The 20,222-nt window shown below is 47.2% G+C and overlaps 1 protein-coding gene across 1 annotated transcript in view; it reads right to left on the minus strand.

Annotated features, from left to right (window-relative positions):
- Mei1 (meiotic double-stranded break formation protein 1) overlaps positions 1–20,222 on the minus strand; it is a 59,631-nt gene that overhangs the window by 19,325 nt on the left and 20,084 nt on the right. The window contains exons 12-20 of the mRNA XM_021183647.2: positions 17,089–17,203; positions 15,459–15,550; positions 14,101–14,242; positions 12,882–12,993; positions 11,088–11,148; positions 8,798–8,895; positions 5,762–5,930; positions 5,300–5,447; positions 3,344–3,619 (exon numbers count right to left, since the gene is read on the minus strand). Of these exons, the coding sequence (XP_021039306.1) occupies positions 3,344–3,619; positions 5,300–5,447; positions 5,762–5,930; positions 8,798–8,895; positions 11,088–11,148; positions 12,882–12,993; positions 14,101–14,242; positions 15,459–15,550; positions 17,089–17,203 (1,213 nt within the window). The remainder of the gene's footprint in view (positions 1–3,343; positions 3,620–5,299; positions 5,448–5,761; positions 5,931–8,797; positions 8,896–11,087; positions 11,149–12,881; positions 12,994–14,100; positions 14,243–15,458; positions 15,551–17,088; positions 17,204–20,222) is intronic.

The raw sequence follows: 20,222 nt of genomic DNA on the forward strand, positions 1-20,222 counted from the left end.
ACTCAGGATGCCCCTCTCTTGTAAGTTCAATTACTAGGGTCAAGAAGAGGTTGTTTTTAGGACCAAGAACCTGAGAACCAGAAAAAGGGAATGCAGAGGACAGAGATGTCATAGGTCAGGGAAAGAATAAGTTGGGATAGATTCAGGGCATGGGATGGGAAATGAGGATCAGGTCAGGCCTGATCTCTGAGGTAGCATCTGCCCATCCCTGCCCCAAGCCCAAAGGTCTTGGATTTAGAAAATGGAAAAGGACATTTTATTTTGATTTGCTTTTGAAGTTATTTTAACGAGGGTAGGTTGAAGGAAAAACGGGCAGAAAGGGTGCCAGTAGCTGTCTCTGATAGTTCCTGGCACCTACCAGCTCAAACAAGCCGATGCCTTTGGACAGGCGAATGTGTCAGGCCAGTTAGAATAGAGCATTGTGAATCCAAGGTCAACAAAGAATCTCAGTGCAGAGAAAGGACTACAGGGCATGTTAGCCAAACAAACCCTGATGTGCTGACCACCGCATGGGCACCAGGAAACGAGCCCCGGGCTTGGGCTTTGGAGAACCAGTGGCGATATCAGTAGTAGCTGCTCAATTAGAACCCAACGGCATTGGTGCAGCACTGTTTTTACATCATAGCCAGACATTGGTCTACACATTTTCATATCTTCCTAATAGCTCCTCCAGTCAGCTGTTTCTCCAGGTTTTCAAATGCAAATCTAAGGCAGACTGATTGGTTATCTATCAAGAAAGTAGCAGAGAGCCAGATGGGGTAACATGCACTCAGGAGGACGAGGCAGAGAACTTCATGTGTGTGAGGCCAGCCTGGGCGATATATTAGTTTACAGGCTAGCCTAGGCTACAGAAATAAGATGGTGCCTTAAAGAGAATAACAGTAGTTGTAAATTCTAACACAATGTGTGCTAATGAAGGGGAGAGGTGGCTTTACCTCTGCCACCTCACAAAGACTCAAAAAAAAAATCTCTGGGCAGACAAAAATCACAGACTGGAGGGCTAAAAAAAAAAATCTAGGTAATCTAGAAAATCTAGAAAATGTCAAAGATAGATGTGACGGCATAAGCCTAAAATTCTAGAACTCAGAAAAATTGAGACGGAGAGGCTCTAAGTTTAAGGTCAGCCTGGGTTACATCAATACTGTGATCCTGTCTCAAACAACAATAACATATAATTAACGTGTGTGTGTGTGTGTGTTCATCCAACTCCTCCACTTTGAGGAGTGTGAGGCTGACATCTAAGGTAGAAATGAATTACTCGGGGTCACGAGAGGAAGGGTCAAGTCCATTTCTCTGTTGTCATTCACTGGTCCGTCCCTGCCCCACTGGCACACAATGCCTTCTCAGAAACCTGTGAATTTGGAAGGTCCAAAAGGAAAGGGGCTGCATGGTTTTTGCCAGCCACAGTAAATGCTGCGTGCTGGTATGCACTCATCCTTCGGGTTAGTGAGAAGGAGTTGGGCGGACCCACGGCCCACTGCGTTTTCAACTGTCCAAAGCTGTCCGGACTCAGAACAGAGCATCTGTGACATCCTTGCTTTTCACAGCTAAACATCCTACTTGAAAGACCACCCGTTGATAAGAGTGGCAATTAACAGCTTTGTTTTCAGCTGCTAATTACCCATATCAAAACCAGAAATTGGTCCCAGCACATATTTTTAGACTCTTTTCCCTCCTGTGGCTAAAAGCTGGAAAGCAATGGTGGGAATTATCTGTGTGAACAGAAAACAAAGTTGTTCTTGCTGTTCTTTTCACCACTGATGTTTCTGAATCTAATTTAGTCAAGCTCAGTAGCCATGGCCTCTGGTCCTGGCCATGATCCGATTACCTTGGGCAATTCTATTAGCATCTTCAATGTGAATTATCTGGTTCAGAGCCACCAATGATTACAAGTGATCACCTGTATGCTCCGTGCATTTAATATTCCTGCACACCACCTCCCACCTCTCTTGCTCTCCATTTTACCTGAAACACAGGTAAACCTCCATTTCCCATCTCTAAACAACATGCAGCCCCGAAAGTAGCTCCTTCCTACTGAGCTCTGGGCAAAGGAAAGTTAAGACTCCTGGGCCCTGATGCAACCACCTCCAACAAGAAACAATGAGTGGGGCCGAACACACTCAAAGAACAATGAGTGGGGCTGAACACACTCAAAGGCAGGGTCTGAGCCAGTAGGGTAAGATGGAGCACCCCATCACGTCCTGAGGATGTGAAATCTAAGGTTTTAATCTTCGGAGATTCACTTTCTTACTTGCCTGCTTCTTTGAAACTGGTGGTCTAGGGCAGTTTCCCACCTGCCCTAGTGGAAAGTGAGGTGGCAGTCTCTACCTGAACAAGGTCCAAACTGTGAAGGGAACTGAAGAATGAGACAACAAGCTCCATCTTTTAAAGATTAATTGGAGATTTATATGTTTACTGATTTACAAACTCCCATGCATTCCAAGCACACACTCTACCACTGACCCACACCTCCATTCCAAAGAGCTCTATGTTAGAGCGCCTACGTGCTAACTACATGGTTGGCAGTATAAGACTGAGCTTAGAGTGTCGGGAATGGAGCGTGGACCAGAGCCCACAGGTAGACAGCGACCAGAGCTGAGACAGATGAACCAACCCTAGCCTTGTATAGAGCTTTGCAGAATATCATCCTTCAAGACCTGGCTGCGGGCGGGGAAATCAATAAGAGACTGAGGAGAAACATCAAGAGAAGGATGAAAACCAAGAGACGGCATTCTTTAAACCAAGGGTGTGTCACAAAAATGAAAGTGGGCAGCCATCAATATCAACAGAGCACTTAAGAGGAGAACGGGTGACTCCTTGTCAGTGGTAATTAGGCACAGGGACATTTTGGTTATCATGATGGTGACGTTTAAGGAACTTCAGGGTCTGAGGCCAAAGGGTGGATGAATTAGTGAGACGGAGGCGAAAAGTTTGAAGTACCCAATTAGACCTAAGAGTTGGACTGTGCAAAGGAGGGTAATTAAAATATAGCACGCAGGAGGCAGGATTCATGAGCCCATAGGTAAAGATAAAAGACGTAGAGCAGCTTGGCAATAGTTAGCAGGGCCTACACTCACAAAAACAAACAAACAAACAAGCCACTCTCTCTTAAAACCCAGGCTGTCCTAAACTCACTAGATAGTACAGGATAACCCTAACTTCTGTTTCTCCAGCCTTCAGTTTCCAAGTGCTGGGATACTGGTATGCATCACCATGCTCAGTTTATGCAAACTGGGATGAGGCCGCGGGCTTCCCGCATGCCAGGCAAGCACTCTAACAACTGAGTTACATCTCCCAAGACCTAGCTAGCACTGTAAGTGTGGGAATGAGTGAGAACACCTACCAGCAAAATGAGTAGGATGCTGGGCGTGCTCCTGAGCACACGGAACAGGGCTGCGAGGTTGGCGGGAAAGACTGTATGCCCAGGAGAGGAGTCATCATCTAGGTTCTCGTAGCCGCTCTCTTCCCAAGAGAACCAAAGCTCCAAGACACGGTGCCCGAACCTGCTCATCAACCCTGGATAGGCCAGGAAGAACCTGAGCAGGAGCGGGTGGTGAGTGTAGACCCCGCGCAGGTCTGGGATGCCCTCTAGGAACTTTCTGATTGCACTGATCACGGCCTGGAGGAGAGCAACAGAGAGCAACTAGACATGCTTTGAAGAGGACCTGAGACCCAACGGCATAGCCAGTAACTGAGGTGAATGTACAGATGTCTCAGCATCCCAGGACAGCATGCTGCTCATCAGAATGGCCTGGGTGAGGAAACCCCACAATGCCTCCCTTTCAGTAGTAGCTCGGAGTGCATCTGCTCCCTGTGTGATATTCAGTGATGTCTGGAGGCATTGCTTATTACCGTGACTGGAGGAAATGCTATTAGCATCTACTGTGTTGAGTGGGAGCACATTACTAGATGCCCTTCAAGGCATGGCAAAAATCCCCATGGGGGTATGGGGACGACGACAGTGCAGGATAAAAGCAGTGCTGGGGCTGAAGAACAACACCCTATCATGCATGACACCTGTCAATGTTTCTGTCTCCTACCTTAGACTGCTTGGGGGCAGGTACACTAGCAGAGGGCCTGGCTCAGAAGGGAGAAGGCAGATGTGTGTGGAATTGTTTACCAAACCCTAAATACCTACTCCTTTCCCATAGAAAATTGACGCATCATTCAGATTCCTCGGTTCATTTTGACAGTGAAGATTAACAAAATGATTGGTTGATTGGGAAATGCCCAGATTAGTAAGGCACGCCCAAGTGTTTGTGTGAGGGCATTTCAAGCGAGGAAGACCTGCCCATGAATGTGTCACCATTCTATAGGGTGGGGGTTAGCTGGAATAAAAAGGGGAAAAGAAAAAATTTAAAGTTTGTGGTTTAGTGGGGCATGATGGCACATGCCTCTAATCCCAGCAGAGGCAGGCAGATCTCTGAGTTCCAGGCCAGCCTAGTGTACAGAGTGAGCTCCAGGACAGCCAGGGCTACACAGAGAGGCCCTGTCTCAAGAAAGAGAAAAGAAAAGAAAGAAGGGGGTTGGGTGGGGGAGGACTGTGAAATGTAATTCTGCAGTAAATCTTAGACTTGGGGAAACTAGCTACGTAGAACACTATTAAGTTTAAAAAATGTGATGGCTCGGGTTGTAGCTCTGTGGCAGACTGTGTAGCATATTAGAGTAGCATGTTAAATCCCCAGCACTCAAAGAAGGAGTGAAATTAGATAACTGACTTAAGGACTGAGTAATATTCTAATACCTCTAGACTTTGAGACAGAGCCTCACCCAGATTGGCCCAGAGCTTACTATGTAATCCAAGCTGGGCAAAAATCTTCCTGTCCTGTCAAACACTGTAACTACACACATAGGCCACCACACCCAACTCAGAAGGCCGTTATTTTGGGAAAATATATATTGAAGCATTTAAGGAAAAAAAAAGAGCATATCAAATTATTTTCAAATGTTTCGGAAAGATAGTATTGGGAAAGGAGAAATTCTTTCTTTCTTTCTTTCTTTCTTTCTTTCTTTCTTTCTTTCTGTCTTTCTTTCTTTCTTTCTGTCTTTCTTTCTTTCTGTCTTTCTTTCTTTCTGTCTTTCTGTCTTTCTTTCTGTCTTTCTGTCTTTCTTTCTTTCTTTCTTTCTTTCTTTCTTTCTTTCTTTCTTTCTTTCTTTCTTTTTCTTTCTTTCTGAAGAGACCTTTGCAATCCAGCCTTGCTAACTGAGAAGCCACTGGTACTCTTCCCAGCATGTCTTTCTCCGCTGTCTCAGGCAGTTGGAGAAGCCCCGAATCAACCCCATGCCCTTTGGCTCCTACCTCAGCCAGTGCACTGTCCTTGTCCCCACACACTGCCAGCAGATACATGGAGGCTTTGCAGACCACTGGTGGTGGGCACTCACCCTGGTCCTGCAGAGACAAAAGGAAGCTCTGCACGGCCACAAAGAGCTCCGCCTCAGGGACAAACCTGTTGAGCAAGGAGAGCCTGGGTGAGAAGGGCGAGCTGCCAGGCCAGCGGGGCAGCGAGGCCAGCGGAGCCTTCTATTCTGCCTGCTCCCATCCTCCCTCAACTCAGTGTCCTTCCCCTGCATGCCCACAGCCTGACAACACCACGCACAAGCAGTAGTGTGCTGTATAGACGTTCAAAGCATCGCCATGCTTGTCTAATAGAAGAGCAATCGGATGCACATGCACAGATGGACGTGTCTGCATAACACAAACAGATATCCATTTCATGGAACCAGGACTCCGTGGCACCAGCTGCCAGCTCTGGGTACTGACCTGTCGTCGTGGATGTGAGCCAGGTAGAAGAGGAGGAGGATGCAGTACTGTCTCTGGCGCGTGGCCGCCTCCACATACTGCCGATCTGACAGGAAGGCAAGGCTTTCTGGGGTCCTGCTCCTTATGTGGGGCAGTCCATGCTGTAGGAACTCAGACACGGCAGAGAGTTCTGGGAGGGAGCAGGGAGGGAAAGGCCACAAAGAGAACACAGGAAAGCAGGCAATGACACTGGAGAACCACTGCGTGTAGATGCTACACAGGGCACCGAGGGTAGCACAGGGGGAATTGGAGGTTCTTCTGCCCTTAGCAGCTTTCAGCCTGTCAGAAGAGCCTGAACTTAACTTATGGAAGGACACAGACAGCATTAGTTCATTCATTCACTCATTTGCTCACTCATTCATTCACTCCTCTGATAGATATTCACTGTATGACCTCATTAGATCAGACTGTGAAACCTACTGGAGACCCTGAAGGAATAGCTAGATAGGACAATCTCAGGACAGAGGGTCAGTGCCTTGTTCCAGCGTGGAAAGAATAACTCATGTATGCATGGTGGAGAGGGAGAACTTAAAGGGCAGAGAGTTATAGAGGAGAAGCAGAAAGCAGGCAGGGAAGGGAGAGAGCCAAACCCAGGGGATGGGAAGCAGGGTATTTGGAGGCCCAGAGCTGTAGGAGGACACATTTCTGTTTGGTATGAACAGATGTGGAGCATCAGGAACTGTAAGTCCATACGGATAATTCACAGCTGGGCTGCAGAAGACACTGAACGCTGCTTAAAGGACTTCGATATCAGTAGAGTGGATAAGCACGTTAGCAGGGTGTAGTGGCACAATCCATATCCCCTGCTGCATACTGGCACTCAGGAGGCTGAGGTAGAAGGCTAGACAGTTCAAGGACAGCCTGGGCTACATAGTGAGATCCTGCCTCAAAAAATAAAAATCAAGGGGCTCAGGGGTTAAAAGCACTGGCTGCTCTTCCAGAGGTCATGAGTTCAATTCCCAGCAATCACATGGTGGCTCACAACCATCTATAATTGGATCCAATGCCCTCTTCACATAAAATAAATAAATAAATCTTTAAAAAAAATAAAAATGAAAACAAAACAGCAAAACCCACTTGTATTTCCTCCTGGGAGCGGAGGTCCTAGTTTCTTATGGAACCTGTTTTACAAAGAAGGATCTTAGAGGAATAGAGAACAAAAGGACAGAGCTCTTCAACTTTTTGGAAAATTTACACTAGCCTTCTTTTCCACATGAACCAAAGACCACTACTACACAGACTGACATCCGAGGACCACAGCTGAAGAGCAGGGGAGTTAAGATGCTGACGCTTCCCAGACAGATAGGTCAGTCGTGGGTGGAGACAAGCTGAAGAATGGGAGACTGGAAGCAAGTGCCCAGGCTGAAAGCTACTGAAAGACCCTGTCCTGTTGAGGCCAAGTCCTAAACACATGGAGGGAATCCCCCCAGGCAGTGTGGTAGCTCAGCCCCGTCAGGAATTCTAATTTCATTTTTTAAAAATTATTTATTTTATGCACAGGAGTACACTGTAGTTGTCTTTAGACACAGGAGAAGAGGGCATCCGATCCCAGTACGGATGGTTGTGAGCCACCATGTGGTTGCTGGGAATTGAACTCAGGGCCTCTGGGAGAGCAGTCAGTGCTCTTAACCACTGAGCCATCCCTCCAGTCCAGGAATTCTAATTTCAATTCAACTCCTTTTTTACCGACATGCTCCGTAATGAAAATGAGCATAACGGGACGAGTATCCTTGACTCTCACACACCCCTCCCCTGTGAGACACACAGGAAAGAAGATAACAGCCATGAGTACACAAGTCGGTCTACCTCTCTTCCTGGTGCTTTGAGATCTGACAAGCACCCAGCGCCCAAGGGAACAGGTGAGAGGGGTTTCCTTTTGTTCTGACAAATGAGAGAATTGTCAGAGGCCATGGTGATGTGGTTGCCAAGAGTTTGGGGCCACCACAGCACAGACACGGTGGCCTTCTCTCTGAAAGTTACACCTGACCAGCAAGTTGCTGGGAAACGTGCAGCCGAGACTGGCTACTGTAATAAAAGAATGGACCCAGGTCATACAGGAAGTAATGGGAATGCTTGGCTGGACTCCTGTCTGTATCTGAGAAAGAGAGTGGATGGGAGAGATAGGGGAGTAAGGGATGACACAGAATCTTCATCGTGGCAAATGGAAAAAAAATACACTTACCACCAAGTCTAACTCACAAAGAGGATAATATTTGAGCAAGTGCATAAAACATTGGTTGTCTTATGTTATACCAAGTGTGAAGTCTACAATAGGGAAATTTCATAGGAAACAGCACTGCGACCATTGCTTTATCTGCCTCTGCCTCCCAGACACAGGGAGAAGCTCAACAAAAGAGAAACCATCTCGCATGGGACCTGCACCCCCAGATCTTCCTGCCCAGGTTCTACATGGCTCTCCTTTGGCCCCCTATCTGGCCCAGCCTCCTCCTCTCTTCTCTCCTTCTCTATCCCTTTGTCGGCTTCTATTTCTTTCATAGTCCTACCCAGGTCTGGCATTGCATCTATTGTACAATGCCTGCCTTTCTCACTGGAGGAGAAAAGGGCTTGGTCTCCCCAGCTCTTCCACCAGCTCCGGGAATACAGTCTGGCACACAATGGATGTACAAGAACTATTTCCTAAATGAATGAACAAAGAAATGGAATAGACTACTCTACTGGAGAGATGCTGAGTTCTGGGCTACATGTGGACCAGCAAAGCATTAGTGTGCAGATGGTGCAGAGGAAACACTTGGGCAAGAGGACATAGACCAGATAAGCTTCTGCATCCTCGACCATCAAGAGTCTGATCGCCCAGGGGCCCTGGATCCCATCCTTTTCTATGCTATTGTTCCATCTCCCTTGGAATCTTCCTAGAAGTCCATCAGTGTAGTGTAAGACAAGAGGTCTCCCTGCACTGACTCGTCAGAGCCAGCCATCTAGGCGTCCAGACGGGAAACTGTCATGGGACTCGGGAGGGGTCGGACCACTCCATCTTACCTTCTTGGGAAAGTGGTTCTGTCTTCTCTGGAGCTGAGAGGAGATTGAGGCACATGTAGTAGAGGAAACTGGAGCACACCTGATTTAGGGACGAGTGACTTAGAGGGAGAAGTGAGAACAAAAAGAGAGAGCATTACTGCTTTGGCTCTGACAGCATTAACCCCACCACACACCCACACCCTCTTTTGGCTTCCCTGGGCACTGCACACACATACACAGAAAAGTAGGCATACACACAAACATAAAATAAAAATAAAAATAAAATTTAAATATCATTTAAAAGTAAATATGTAACCAGCTGCCACACTTGCAAGAGGCACTTGGCTCAGATGGGAATCACTAATAATGTCCTCAAAAAATAAAATAAGGAAGGCCATGAAAACGTACAAGCAAAAATAAAGTAGTTCAAATATACATGCCACCAGGTGGCATGTATCTGCAATTTCAGCATTTGGGAGGCTGAGGCAGGAGGATTGCCATGAAGTCCAGCCTGGGGTAGAGCACTTATGAAAAAGAACAAGAAAGAAAAAAAAGAAGGAGGGGGAGGAAAAGGAACGGGAAAAAGGAAGAGGAGGAAGAAGGGAGAAAAAAGGAGGAGGAAGAAAAAGAGAGAAAAGAAGAGGCAGAGGAAGAAAGGGAGAGAAAGAAGTTGGAGAGGAGGAAGAGGGGGAAAAGGGGGAGGAAGAAGAGGAGGGAGTGGAAGATGAAGAAGAGGAAGAAGAGGAAGAGGAGGTGGAAGAGAAAGAGGAGGAAAAGGAAGAACAAGAGGAAAAGAGGAAGAAGAAGAAGGAGAGGAAGAGGAAGATGAGGAGGAGGAAGGAGGAAGAGAATAAGAAATTTAATTGCGGTTTGACCTTGAACCATGATAGATTGCTGAATACTCTCTTGAATGTGGGTATCTGTTCAAAGCTATGGAAGGGAAGCCACATGCGGTACTGGTAGTTTATCTACTCTGGACAGCTACAAAGACAGGAAGGTACAGAAGGGTGCTCTAGAAAACTAGTAGGACCAGACACTGAAACAGGGGCATCCACTATAAACAAAAGTTGATCTTGTGATACTGCTGGGCTGGCAAAGACTCTTGAGTTGATAAACATTGTATCCTCTCACCTCCCAGGGCCTCAGTTTCTCCATTTAAATAAGGTTATACAATGGAGTCCCAATAGCCTGTGATGTCTAGCTTCCTTTCTTCCTTCCTTCCTTCCTTCCTTCCTTCCTTTCTTTTTTTAAAGATTTATTTCTTTACTTTATTTATATGAGTACACTGTAGCTGTCTTGAGACACACCAGAAGAGGGCAACAGATACCATTACAGATGGTTGTGAGCCACCATGTAGTTGCTGGGAATTGAACTCAGGACCTCGGGGAAAGCAGTCAGTGCTCTTAAGCGCTGAGCCATCTCTCCAGCCCCAATGTTTAGCTTTCATTTTTGTTTGTTTGTTTGTTTGTTTGTTTCAAGACAGGGTTTCTCTGTATAGCCCTGGCTGCCCTGGAACTCACTTTGTAGACCAGGCTGGCTTCGAACTCAGAAATCCACCTGCCTCTGCCTCCCAAGTGCTGGGATTAAAGGCGTGCACCACCACTGCCCTGCTAGCTTTCATTATTTACTTGACACAACCTACACTCTCCTAGAAAGAGATTCTCGGAGCAAGATGGTCTATATCGGGTTGGCCTTTGGGCATATCTTCCAAGGTTGCACTAATTAAGATATAGGAAGACTCAGTCCACTGTAGGTGGCACCATTCCTAGGCAGGGGGTCCTGAACTATATACGAATAAAGAAAGCAGCTGGGTGGTGGTGCATGCTTTTAATCCCAACCCTTGGAAGGCAGAGGCAGCAGATCTCTGTGAAATTCAAGGCCAGCCTGATGTACAGAGGAAGTTCCAGGACTGTCAGAGCTGGACCTACACAGAGAAACTCTGTCTTGAACCCCACCACCACCATCCCAAAAAAAGAAAGAAGGAAGCAGACAGCACAACGTGACTAGCTGTTTTTCTCCCCAGGCTGTTTTTGTCAGGGTGTTTTATCACAGCCACAGAGACAATGCTAGGACAGGGCCCTCCCACCTTTGCTGTGACAGTTGTCGGCTTACATGTCGCCTTTGCGCGGCAGATGAAACTAAACTTACAGAAGCACCTCCAGCTCGTGTGTCAGCATTGCCCAGCAATGCTGACACTGTTTTCCAATATACCAGGGTCCCATGACTAAAACACCAACCAGACACTTGTACTTACTAGGTCAAAATTTTTTCTGGCCCCTTGCTGTTCGGTTCTGCCAGGGGCCATACATACCTCTGGCCACCGCAGAATCTGGCCTTCAGCTCCAGGGTCAGTCGTATGAATGATGAATCAGCTAGGTGAAGTGGGAAGAAAGCAGGCTTGTCACAGAACTTCCGGTTACTGGTGTCAGAGAACTGCTTTTGCTGTCATGGAGCCAGGATCTAGTAGCAGTTAACTTAGGAGACCAACTGTCTGTACCTCATGGGTTGGGAATAAGTACATCTAACAGATACGTGCCTCAGGGTAAGAGTGGGATGACTGTTCATCTCCTATCTCTCGATTATGTTCTGCTATAACCTGGTACATTCTACAGGCACCAGGAAGGACAGTGCTGCTTCCAGTCTTTGGCTCATCTTTGTAGAAAATAATCCAGTTTTAGACTTGGAAAGAATAGCAGTAGTTATTGCTTGATCTCCAGCTCTGTAAATTGTCCATGTGAAGGAGATTGGATCTAAGACCAGAGACTTGACAACAGCTTCCGTTTTAGCCACTGACCATGGTCCAGGCTGCTCTAGTGCAAGCCTTCTCCCAGTCTCCACTCTAAGACTGGGGTTTTGCTCCCAGCACCCACATCAAGGGGCTCACATTTGCCTCTAACTCCAGCTCCAGAGAATCCACGCCCTCTTCTGGACTCTGCCTGCAATAATGAACACATATCGTGCACATACATGCACATTTACATGCACGCACACACACACACATAAAACCCAAAGCTAAAACGAAACCTTTAAAAGAGAAAGAAGACTCTAACATTTGCAGTATTGGAAACGGGGCATTCCACTCGAAAGCTTTGGGCAAGCTGCTTCACCTTTCTGATATCCAATTCACGCATCACCTCAGCGAGGATTATGTGTAATCCCTATAAATTTTTAACCAATCAATATATTCAAAGCATATCACAGTGTCTCATGTAAGAACTTAGATTATTAAGTTTATTAAAGACTGGAGAAGGAAAAAAAAGTCAGAAGCCAGGCAGTCAATGACAAGGCTCAGGGATAAAGACACTTGTTACCAAGCCTGACCACCTGAGTTCTATCCTCAGGACCCACAGAGTGAAAGGAAAGAGATGCAAGTTGTTCTTTGATATACATGCTCGCACACGCGTGCACACTCATACACACACACACACACACATTAGATAGATGATAGATGATAGATTGATAGGTCAATACTTAGATGGATGGATGGATAGATAGATAGATAGATAGATAGATAGATAGATAGATAGATAGATAGATAGATGGATGGATGGATAGATGGATGAAATAGGAAGGAACCTCAGAGGACCACTAAATAGTAACTTCTACATACAGTATGACTGCTCCCTTAGAAGGCTCTTGGAAGTATGTTAAGACCTTTTCCACTATCGAGTGGTAGTGGTGCATGCTTTTAATTCCAGCACTTGGGAGGCAGAGGCAGGCAGATCCCTGTGAGTCCGAGGCCAGCCTGCTCTACAGAGTGAGTTGCAGGACAGCCAGGGCTACACAGAGAAACCCTGTCTCAAAGAAAAAAGGAAAGGAGGGAGGGATGAGGGTAGGGAAGGAGAGGAAGGAAGGAAGGAAGGAAGGAAGGGACTGCATTGCTGCATTGCAAATATTTAACTGGAGCCTCCTGGATTTCTAGACAACACTGAAAGTATCAATGAATTGGAAACTGGCTTTAATAGCATTGACTGCCCCATGGCCTCCCTCCCACTCAACACTGACAGAGAAAAGGATATACAGTCTGACAGACAACTCCTCAGCACTCTCAGCAGCTGCTCACAGAGCTCACCCCCCCTGCAGACACCAATGACCTGCCACCTACCAAGCTTCCTAGAGAACTTCACCTTCATGTGGGGAACGATGACAAAGAGGCTGTGTAGAATGGAGAGGAAAACCTCCATCAGGTTTGGATGCGTGGCCTCCTCCGAGTACCTCTGAAAATACCACAAGTGAGGGAATACAAAGGCCTGAGGCTCTGAGGAAGAAAAGGCATCTTCAGAAGCGGCCATCGAATACAAGTGCAGATGTGATCGCTTTCATCCGACTGACACGAGAAAAGCTAGGCAATGTGAACTCACAAGCCTGCACCTAAGGACTGCTTCTGTCGTTAGCTGGAGAGCCAGATACTTTACCTCCCCTGCCTCTGCTCTATCCTCTCCCCACAAATAAAAACAGGAACACCTACCGCCTAGGAACGGAGACGAGTTAGAATGTCCAAATGTGCTTTCTAAGCCACAATCCAGGGTGACATTCTCTCACTACAGTAACAACTGTAACAGTAATATAGAATTCAACTGACTTCACTTTGTTTTCAAGACAGGGTTTGTCTATGTAGTCCAGCCTGTCCTGGAACTCACTGTGTATACAAGGCTGGTCTTGAACTCAGAGATCCACCTGCCTCTGCCTCACCTGCTGGGACCAAAGGTGTGTGCCACCATACCCAATACATACTTGCGTTCTAACAGTAGGAAAAAAAATATCATTTAAAAATTACAGAGTGGGCTGGAGAGATGGCTCAGCGGTTAGGAACTCTGGCTGCTCTTCCAGAGGTCCTGAGTTCAATTCCCAGAAACCACATGGTGGCTCACAACCATCTGTAGTAGGATCTGACGCCCTCTTATGGTGTGTCTGAAGACAGCTACAGTGTACTCATATATATATGTGTGTGTGTGTGTGTATAAAAAATTCTTTTTTAAAAAAATTAAAGAGTATAGTTTAATAACTGACTCTTGCTTTGTATGTGTAAAGCCTGGGACAGGGGAGAGACATTAGGGGGACTCTGGTACCAACCTCCCAGGTAGGAAGGATAAAGTTACACTGGGACTGTAAGACAGGCTCCACATTAAAAGCAATCATCACCTGCACGTTATTTTGTTGTTACTGGTGCCATCTTTCTCCCCAGATCAATGGATTAGTTTTAGAATGAGATCTATTTTATTTTTACAGCCAAAGTAAAGGTGGCTGCAAGAGTAACATTGCTGGGGTCCTGGGGGCCAGCTGAGTAGTCCCCAGGGTTAGCGTTCCTGTGGAAAAGAACCTACCATCACCATCGGGATGCACTGGGAGTCACAGGCACTGAGAAGAAACTCTGAGAAGGCCTCCAAGGTGTCTTCCTTCTCTGCACTGGGAGCTGTGAAGGGGTTCTCCTGGGCGGAAGGCTCGCCCTGGAATTCCACAGCCAGCCTGAGAAATCAGTATGCGTGCTTACTAACCTGACCCGCGTGCACCCCAAGAGAGGATGTGCCCCGTTAGACTGCGCTCCGAATTCACGGAAAGTATTCCTACCCTTAGATGGGGGGCAATTTTAGGAGTCCTCACTGAGCTGGGCAGTGGCGGCACATGCCTTTAATCCCAAGCAGGGAAGCAGAGGCAGGTGAACTTTTGAGTTCAAAGCCAGCCTGGTCTAGAGAGTGAGCTCCAGGACAGCAGAGCTACACAGCCCTCCGAGTCTCTACTGCTCCATCACACGTGACTCTTCTGTACCCTATGTGCATCCCCCGAGCATCCCATGCTATGTGCTACCACATCTCTACCTTTCCCCATGCTGTTCTCTTTGCCTATAACGCACCTTCCTCGGATTCTACACAACTCAGAGAATTCACATATACACTCAAGAGTACCCCTTCCCTCAGAGACTGTCAGCCCTTCGTGGGTAGGAGTCATTCTTCCTGTCCCCTCTCACTAGTGCTACAGCAGACATGACATATGTCTGTTTATATGCCAGGAAGTGTACTACAAGCCTTTAATCCCAGCAGTTGGGAGGCAGAAGAAGACAGATCTGTGTGAGTTCGAGGCCAGCCTGGCCTACAATGAGTTCCAGGACAGCCAGAGGTACACAGAGAAACCCTGTCTCGAAAAACCAAACAAATCCAAACCCACATCTGTTTATGTGAACTGTGTTCAGAGAAGAGTGGTAGCGTTAGGCTAGACTCGGAGATGAACAAACATGGGTATGGCATGACTTCATGGGGGCTGGAGACATGGCTCCATCAGTGGTTAAGAACACTGGCTTGCTCCTCTACAGGACCCCGGTTCCATTTCCCAGCACCCACACGGTGACTGTCGACCTTCTGTAACTCCAGTTCCAGGGGATCTGATACCCTCTCTTAGCATCCATGGACAATGCATATACACGGTGCACATGCATACATTCAAGAAAAAACACCCACACACATAAAATAAAAGTACATTAGCAAAGGCATCGCCAGGATGCTTATGGGGAACCGAGGACCATCCAACCGCTAGCCACCCACACTCAACCTTCCTCCACACTCCTACCCCAGTCCTAGTCCCTTCACAATTCTGGAGAGCAACAGAAGCCAAGTGTTTGTTGCTTTGCTCTTTGCCCCAGCCCCACCATCTCCTGCTCTCCGGCCTCAGGCTGCAGAGGGGCCCTCACCTGCAGGCGTTTCTAAAGCCTTCCAGAGTGCTCAGGAGGAAATTCCCCTTTCTCAGAGTGGCCTTCTCTGAGTTTCTACTGCAAGCGTGGCCCTGGGGTGAGGAGAGAAGAGCCTATGAGTCACACAGCCAGCCAGCCCAGGCCTGGATGCTGCAGACTTCCACCCTCACTGCCGACCCCCGTTCCCATATGCCTGACTTTCCAAGGGAGCGTGGGTATATATATCATCACAAGTCTGAGTAGCTCATTTAAAAATAGCAGAGGGGATACGCTTAACCCCATGCCCTTAAGAACCTCAGGAAGGGCTCTTGGTCTATCATATACAGAAGGCTGTCACCGGCAGGTGGGTGATAGCTAGTAGCTGTGACATCCAATGCCATAGCTCCATAACACAAGACAATCCTCATGCCAGCATGTATGAGAAATGCAATCCTGAGACGCATAACACCCACGCTGAGACTATCTTTCCTGACCACTAAAAGCCAACCATTACAACATAATACACACTAGTCAGATTCTTTCTGAGATCCTAAAGCAGCCAGTCTTAGACGATGTTGTGAGAATGTTTACCACACCTGCTGAGTAGGGCTAGGAACACGGCTTGGTGTGGAATATTTACCTTTTACTCACTAAGCTCTGGGTTTGATTCCCAACAGCACAAAAACTAACAAACAAATAAACAAAAACATAAGAAAGTTGTGATTAACCAAGCTCCGATACTAAAGTTGAGTCATTTTTTGAGACATGTAGCTGAGGCCAGCTTCAAACTCTTCAACCTCCTACCCCAGTGGCCTAGATATGAGGACTGTAGGTATAAACCTTGCTTGCTAAGGTACTTTGAAATTTTTGTCTTTAAAGAAAATTGTTTAACCCTTGTCATTTGGGACGAGGGACTGGGTGCATGTTTTACATGTCAAAGCAGACCTGGCCTCCAGGTTCTTCCAGCATCCCTCAGTACCTGCCTGAAACCCTGAACTTTCCAGCCCAGGCAATGGGCTGCCCTTCCCTCAGAGGTTCTCCCTACATAATTACGGCTCTCCTCCTTCTCCTCCTCCTCCTCCACTCCTCCTTCTCCTTCTCTCCGTCTCCTCCCTCTCCCTCTCTGTCTCCTCTCTCTCCTCCCTCTCCCTCTCTCTCTCCCCCCCCTCTCTCTTTCTCTCTCCTCTTTCCCCTCCTCTCTCTTCCCATGGTGACTTCCCTGACCTCCTTCCCTGTGGCCACTGAACTTCCCGAGGGCAGCTTCCCAATTAACCTGCATTTAATAATTTTATTTCACTGTGGAGAAATAACACCTGAGGAATCAGTTTTTTCATCCATCAAAATGGAGATCGTTGCCCTTAAGCCTGTAAACTGGCACAGAAGATAAGGTGACATACAAATTGCTTTTCTAAGAACAAACTGGAGAGCTGGAGACATAGCTCAATGGTAAATTGCTTGCTTAGCATAAGCAAGGCCCCAGGTTCAAGCCTCAATATTACAAAATAAACAAACAAACAAACAATGAATTAAGGTAAGCATGGTCATACATGCTGATAATCTTGGGACAGAGAGAAAAAAGTCAAGACAGACAGACGGACTGATAGACATTAGAGCAGGGGTTCCAGAAGAAGTATGCTCGCAGTTCACTAACCAGGGACCTCCTGTTCAGAGGGGTCTGGGAAAACTCCATACATCGGCTCAGCATGGCTTCAAGCAAGGCTCGAAGTGCTCTGTACTGCACGGGCAGAGAGCTCTGGTGGTCCTTCCTGCATCCAGAGACAAGACATTCAGAGAGGTAAGCGAGCCCCAAGCAGATACACAGCTTCCTTCACGGGCTTACCCTATCCTCATCATGTTTCCCATCTGTGGAAGGAAGTTAACAGCAGTGCATATTACAGGATGATTCCGGGGCTTATACTAGGCAAACCAATGTGGGTGGGAAGGGGACACCTTCCTTCTGACACATCCTCTTTGTCTGAGCTGTGCCCCCCCATCATCAGGGCGGGTCTCGTTCCACACATCAATCAAGACAGTCAGGACAGGTCAGGTGATGCTAGTTTCTGAGAAGTTGCTGTTAAATCCACCATAATGCTTATGATATTATGAGATTGTAAATTGCGTAGTTCTTGAGTCCTAACTCTGTAGACACAATGTCTTGTCACAATGTTAAAAGATTGAGTGTTACCTGAAAATCCCAAGTATTTTAGAAGAACCCTTCCTTGCCATGGCTTCTTGGTGGTTGCTGGCAATTTTTGGCCTTCCTTGACAGTGCTCTAATTTCTGCTCATCTTCACAACAGTATCTTCCCCTCCCTTCTCCCATTGCGTCCCCATATGACCGAATCACACACACACTGCTTTTAAAGAATTATTTTTATACATGTGGATGTTTCCGTTGCATGTAAGTATGCGCACAACCTGTGGTACCTGGTAACCCTGGGGGCCAGAAGGGGACATCAGATCCCCAGGAACTGCAGTTACAGACAGTTGTGAGCCACCATGTAGGCACTGGGAACTGAACCTGGGTCCTCTGGAAGAGCAGCCAGTGCTCCTCGCCACTGAGCCATCTCCCCAGCCCCAGTCCTCCACCCCAACCTTTTTTGAAACAGGGTCTCACTCTGTAGTTTGGGATGACCTAGAACTCACTATGTCACCCTGGCTAGCCCAAAACTCTCAGACATTCTCATCTCAAGCTCCCAAGCACTGAGATTACAAGCATCATGTCGACGAAACAGTGCCTCAGGTAGCCAGGGATGATCCCACACTCTCCCTACGGAGCTGAAAACCGTCTTGGACTCCTGATCCTCCTGTCTCCACTGCCCAGGTGCTAGGATTATAGGGAAGTGCCGCCATTCCAGCTCATAATGTAGACAGTAGTCATTGAATTTGCAATCCCTGCTGTATATAGCTTTATCCTCACTTGACAGTATCCACAAAAAGACATACTCATAGGTTGTGGGCAGACATAAATGTTGGGAGAAATCAGTTAAACTCAGTCTAGTAATTGGGGAACAGTCTATTATCTCTCATCCATGGCTCCTTTCTGAACATCAAATGATCTACTTGGCTTCCTAGTAAGTTCTCAGCCAGCCACGCGCACACAGTTTGGGCTTGGCTTTTCTGTCCCTTGATTTCTGAAAACCTTTGGTTTGGTTTGTCTTTTGTTTGTTTGTTTGTTTGTTTGTTTTTTGAGGCAGGGTATGTCTCGCAGCCTGTTTCTTTAAACAGTACTGATTGTCGTGTGTGCCATCCGTGTGAGCAGCGGCCTCCAAGCGCTCATGTAGAGATGGAGGGCAGCTTTCAGGAATGAGGCTCTCCTTCCAGCATGGTTTTCTGGGGAGCAGACTCAGGCTGCCAGGCATAGATGACAGCAAGTGTTTCCACTGAGCCATCTTGCCAGCTCATTCATTTGGGTTCTCATTGACCTCAAGCAAGCCTCCTGCCTCAGTCTCCCAAGTGACTGGGATAACGGTGGGGTGCGCCACCATGTCCGTGTGAGACTCTAACTTTGTTCCCTTGGTGGTCATCAAGCCCTGGCTCCACCATCTTTGTTGTTTGTTATTTATTTGGTTGGTTTTTGAGCAGTCTGCTTTTCCCATCCTTCCTTCTGTTTCCCAGAGAGCTTCTGACCCCGCTTACCTCAGATGGAGCACAGAGTCAGTAAACACACTGGGGGATGAGTCAAGTCCCTCACCACCGTGCACACATTAACGACTCTCTCCCATCCCTCCCCAGCTCTCTCCACAACCCTGACCAAACAGCTGTTGCACAGCAAGGCTGCCCCTTCCTGTAACCTGCTAACTGAAGTAACTGCAGCACCCTCGGGAAGTCAATGCTTTCCTGCCTGCATCTTCCAACCCTGTCTCTCTTCCACCTGCATTCCCTCAGCCCTCCTCACAGGACTCAAATGCCACCACCTGCCTCTTGCAGCACAGGCCTGCGCAAGGAGCCCGGCTGTGGCTGCTTGTTCACGTTTACCCTGCCTCTGGCACTACAGGGGGTGGCGGGTTTACTCATTGCATCTACCCTGGGATTCATGCTCCAGATTTAGAGATGCAGATCCAGGGAACCACAAAAAAAGATAGACTCAAGTTATTGTCATGTAAATGTTAATTTTTTTTTGTTTCAAATTTTAGAACCACCCTGAAGTTGAATCACAAAGGCTTAAATATAAGGAAGGAAGAAACTATAAATATTAACAACCTTTACAATGTAAAAATAAAGTTACAGCCTAACTAACCTTGGAAAGTAGAAGAGAGGGCTGGGTGGGGGGGCAGCATGGTGGGGGGCAGCTGCTGAGAGAATGAGAATCAGAAAATATGGCTTCAAAAACCAAAGTTAGCTGAGTGAGGTGGCGCAGGCTGGTATGTCCCAGAACTCAGAAGGCTGAGGCAGGATGCTAAGGGATTCAAGGTCATTGTCGGGTGCACAGCAGTTTTGAGACCAGTCTGGACTACACCAGACCTTGCCTCAGAAACTCAGAAACAAACAGAAGCTGGACTTGGTTATGTAGGCCTTTAATCCCAGCACTCAGGAGGCAGAGTCAAGGGGATCTCTGTGAGTTCATCGTGAGGTCTAGGACAGCCAGGGCTACATAGAGAAATCTGAGGCTCATGCCTAATCTTCGCACTTGGAAATAAAGAACAGAAAACTACTGTTAGAGGCCAACTTGGGCTACATCGTGAGTTCTAGGTCAGCCTGGGCTATATATTATGTGACCCAGTCTCAACAAAACAACGCTAACCCTAAATACTAATGATGACAGTGACACAAGAACACACCCCAA

The sequence above is a fragment of the Mus caroli genome, unplaced genomic scaffold (assembly GCF_978045245.1).
Source record: "Mus caroli unplaced genomic scaffold, Mus_caroli_1 scaffold_16, whole genome shotgun sequence".
Classification (NCBI taxonomy): domain Eukaryota; kingdom Metazoa; phylum Chordata; class Mammalia; order Rodentia; family Muridae; genus Mus; species Mus caroli.